The 3,493-nt window shown below is 43.0% G+C and overlaps 1 protein-coding gene across 1 annotated transcript; it reads left to right on the top strand.

Annotated features, from left to right (window-relative positions):
- Positions 1–400: 400 nt before the first annotated feature.
- Positions 401–1,257, top strand: LOC310731574 (uncharacterized protein; the record flags this gene model as incomplete). The annotated part of the gene is made up of 2 exons (XM_083551232.1): positions 401–964; positions 1,141–1,257. The coding sequence occupies 2 exons, from the start codon at positions 401–403 to the stop codon at positions 1,153–1,155; spliced, it is 579 nt and encodes a 192-aa protein (XP_083407358.1). The 3' UTR covers positions 1,156–1,257.
- Between the last annotated feature and the right edge of the window lie 2,236 nt (positions 1,258–3,493).

The following is a 3,493-nucleotide window of genomic DNA, read 5'->3' as shown; positions in this document are numbered from 1 at the left end:
GCGAGTTACGTGTTTGTATCTCTCTCGGCGTCTTTCAAACAAACTTTGCTATCTATCTATCTATCTATCTATCTATCTATCTATCTATCTATCTATCTATCTATCTATCTATCTATCTATCTATCTATCTATCTATCTATCTATCTATCTATCTATCTATCTATCTATCTATCCATCCATCCCGTTTTTCCTCTTTTAATAGTCCTTAATTGTTTTTGTCTTCCTGACTTGTGCCTGTAGTTAGTTAACTCGACTATAACTAGTGTTGTTTATATTTATTTTCTCTCACTCACATCTCTGTATAATAAATCTGTTCGTAACTATAAGCACTATGCCGGTTGTTTGTCTGCATTCGAGCACAGGTGAGGACTCGTTCGAGTTGCAAACGGTGGCGTTGGAGATGGAGGCATTGGAGAAACAGATTCGCGAGCTTCATGCAAAGCATGACCGGCTGCGAAAGTGGAAAGCGGCGCTGGAAACATCCCGGGCGGACGCGCACTCATCCCAGGTAAACTCCCGGGTTGAACCTAACGCTCCCAGCACATCAACTCCGCGTGCTTCTCTGCCCAGGCCCAGCGCACCTACAACTCCGGCACCGGTGCAACATGGACCCTGGATGCGGCCGCGGCGGAAGAGACAAGCCAAGCCCCGATCGAGGACGTCTCCACCTCTACCACCGGCCTTCGAGATCTCGACCGAGAACCGCTTCGTCCCCCTCCGCGAGACGGAACGCGACACTGTTATTCTCGGAGATTCCATCGTCCGGCATGTCCGCGCTACCCGAGCTAAAGGTAAGGTGCACACTCGCTGTTTTCCTGGTGCTCGTGTTCTGGATGTCGCTGCGCAGGTACCCGCGATCCTGAACGAGAACTTTGGAGCGGTTGTTCTCCATGCCGGAGCAAACGACACCAGGCTGCGGCAAACGGAGATCTTAAAGAGGGACTTCAGGATCCTGGTGGAGACGGTACGCAGCACATCACCCACAACGAGGATCATTGTGTCAGGACCTCTTCCCACTTACCAGCGAGGGGCTGAGAAGTTTAGTAGACTTTTAGCTCTAAATGAATGGTTACAGTCATGGTGTCGAGAACATAAACTTCTCTTTGTTAATAACTGGAACTGTTTCTGGGAGCGTCCTAGGTTCTTCCGCCCTGATGGCCTGCACCCCAGCAGAGTTGGAGCAGCAGTGCTATCAGATAACATCTCTAGGATACTTCACACCATCTGACTGGTAAGACATCAAGAAATCTTCAACTATAAGAACACGCATAATACAGACCAAATAGTTACAAGTTCACACACAGCCCAGTTTATTAAAACCGTATCTATTCCTCGGGTAGTAAAACCAAAAATTACATACACAAGATCCAGAAATAATCTTATTGCAGTTAAAACTGAAAAATGCCAGACAACAAAGTTCTAAAGTTCGGTCTTTTATACATTAGATCACTTGCACCCAAAGCACTGATTGTAATTGAGATGATCACAGATAATAATCTCGATGCACTCTGTCTCACTGAGACCTGGATTAAACCAGGTGATTATATGGGTCTAAACGAGTCTACACCGTCAGGATATGTTTATAAGCATGAGCCCCGTCAGACTGGTCGTGGGGGGGGGGGGGGGGTGTAGGAACCATTTATAGTGCTTCTCTTAATGTTAGTCAGAGATTAGGATTCAGCTTTAAATCATTCGAAGTGCTCGTTCTTAAAATTGCACTTTCTGACATGCATAGAAAACTCGCTCTGGTCACCGTGTACAGACCCCCAGGGCCCTATGCTGATTTTCTTCATGAGTTTGCTTGTTTTCTCTCAGACCTCTTGATCAGTTTTGATAAAGTGCTGCTTGTAGGAGATTTTAATATTCATGTAGATGATGCAAACGATGCCCTAGGATTATCATTTGTCGATTTACTAAACTCTTTTGGAGTTAAACAAAACGTCACCAGACCAACCCACCGTTTTAACCACACACTAGACCTAATAATATCCCACGGAGCAGACGTCACTGATATAGATATTTTACCCCAGAGTGATGACATCACAGACCATTATCTCATACTGTACACACTACCGGTAGAGCAGATTAACCGTGTTTTACCACGGTATCGACTTGGTAGGACTATTGTTCCAACCACTAAGGACAGATTCATAAATAACCTGCCTGATTTATCTCAGTTTCACATTAAACCCATAACTGCTGATCATCTTGATGAGATGGCGAACAACATAGACCTTATCCTCACTAGCACTTTAGACACTGTTGCCCCCATCCGGTTAATAAAGGTTCGAGAACAAGCACCTGCACCTTGGTATAATAGTCATACGCATGCCCTAAAGAGAACAGCACGTAATCTGGAGAGAAAATGGAGGAAAACTAAATTGGAGGTATTTAGAATTGCGTATAAAGACAGTATGCTTAGGTACAGACAGGCGCTTAAAGCTGCTAGAGCTAAACACCTGAGCAAACTCATAGAAAATAACAAAAACAATCCCAGGTTCCTTTTCAGTACAGTCGCTAAATTAACAACAAATCAGGGATCTGAAAAATGTGTTCCATCACAGTTTAGTAGTGAAGACTTTATGAATTTTAAAAAATAGATAACATTAGAAAAACAATTGTGGCAGTTCAACCTCTGACAGCATCTCCCGACACAATCGTACTTACAACCCCACAACTACACTGAAAGCTATGAAAAGCTAAATCAACAACATGTCAGTTAGATCCAATTCCCACTAAACTACTGAAGGAAGTGTTATATACAGCTGGTGAGCCTCTTCTCAATATTATTAACTCCTCACTATCGTTAGGTCATGTCCCTAAATCCCTCAAGTTAGCAGTTATTAAGCCCCTCATTAAAAAACCTAATCTGGATCCAAACACGCTACCGAATTACAGACCAATTTCAAATCTCCCATTTATGTCTAAGATTTTAGAAAAGATTGTTGCTGCCCAGTTATGTAACCACTTGCAGGAGAACAATATCTTTAAAGAGTTTCAGTCAGGTTTTAGGCCCCATCATAGCACAGAAACTGCTCTAGTTAAAATCACTAATGACCTGTTTTTAGCTTCAGACCAAGGCTACATCTCCCTATTAGTTTTACTAGATCTTAGTGCTGCGTTCGACACTATAGATCATGATCTTCTCCTCGATCGCTTACAGAATTACATCGGTATTCAGGGACAGGCATTAAGCTGGTTTAAATCCTACCTGTCCAATCGTTACCATTTCGTAGATTTAAATGGAGAGCTATCCAGGATAATGCTAGTAAATTATGGCGTGCCACAAGGGTCAGTTCTAGGACCCCTGCTTTTCACAATATACATGCTTCCGTTAGGAAATATTATTAGAAGGCATGGAATTAGCTTCCATTGTTATGCTGATGATACCCAGCTATATATTTCATCCAAACCAGGCGATACAGCTCAATTAGCTCGCATAACTGAGTGTGTTGAAGAAATAGGAGATTGGATGACCCATAACTTTCTGCTA

This window comes from Silurus aristotelis (genome assembly GCF_946808225.1).
Source record: "Silurus aristotelis genome assembly, chromosome: 9".
Lineage (NCBI taxonomy): Eukaryota > Metazoa > Chordata > Actinopteri > Siluriformes > Siluridae > Silurus > Silurus aristotelis.
This window is presented reverse-complemented; position numbering and strand designations above follow the sequence as displayed.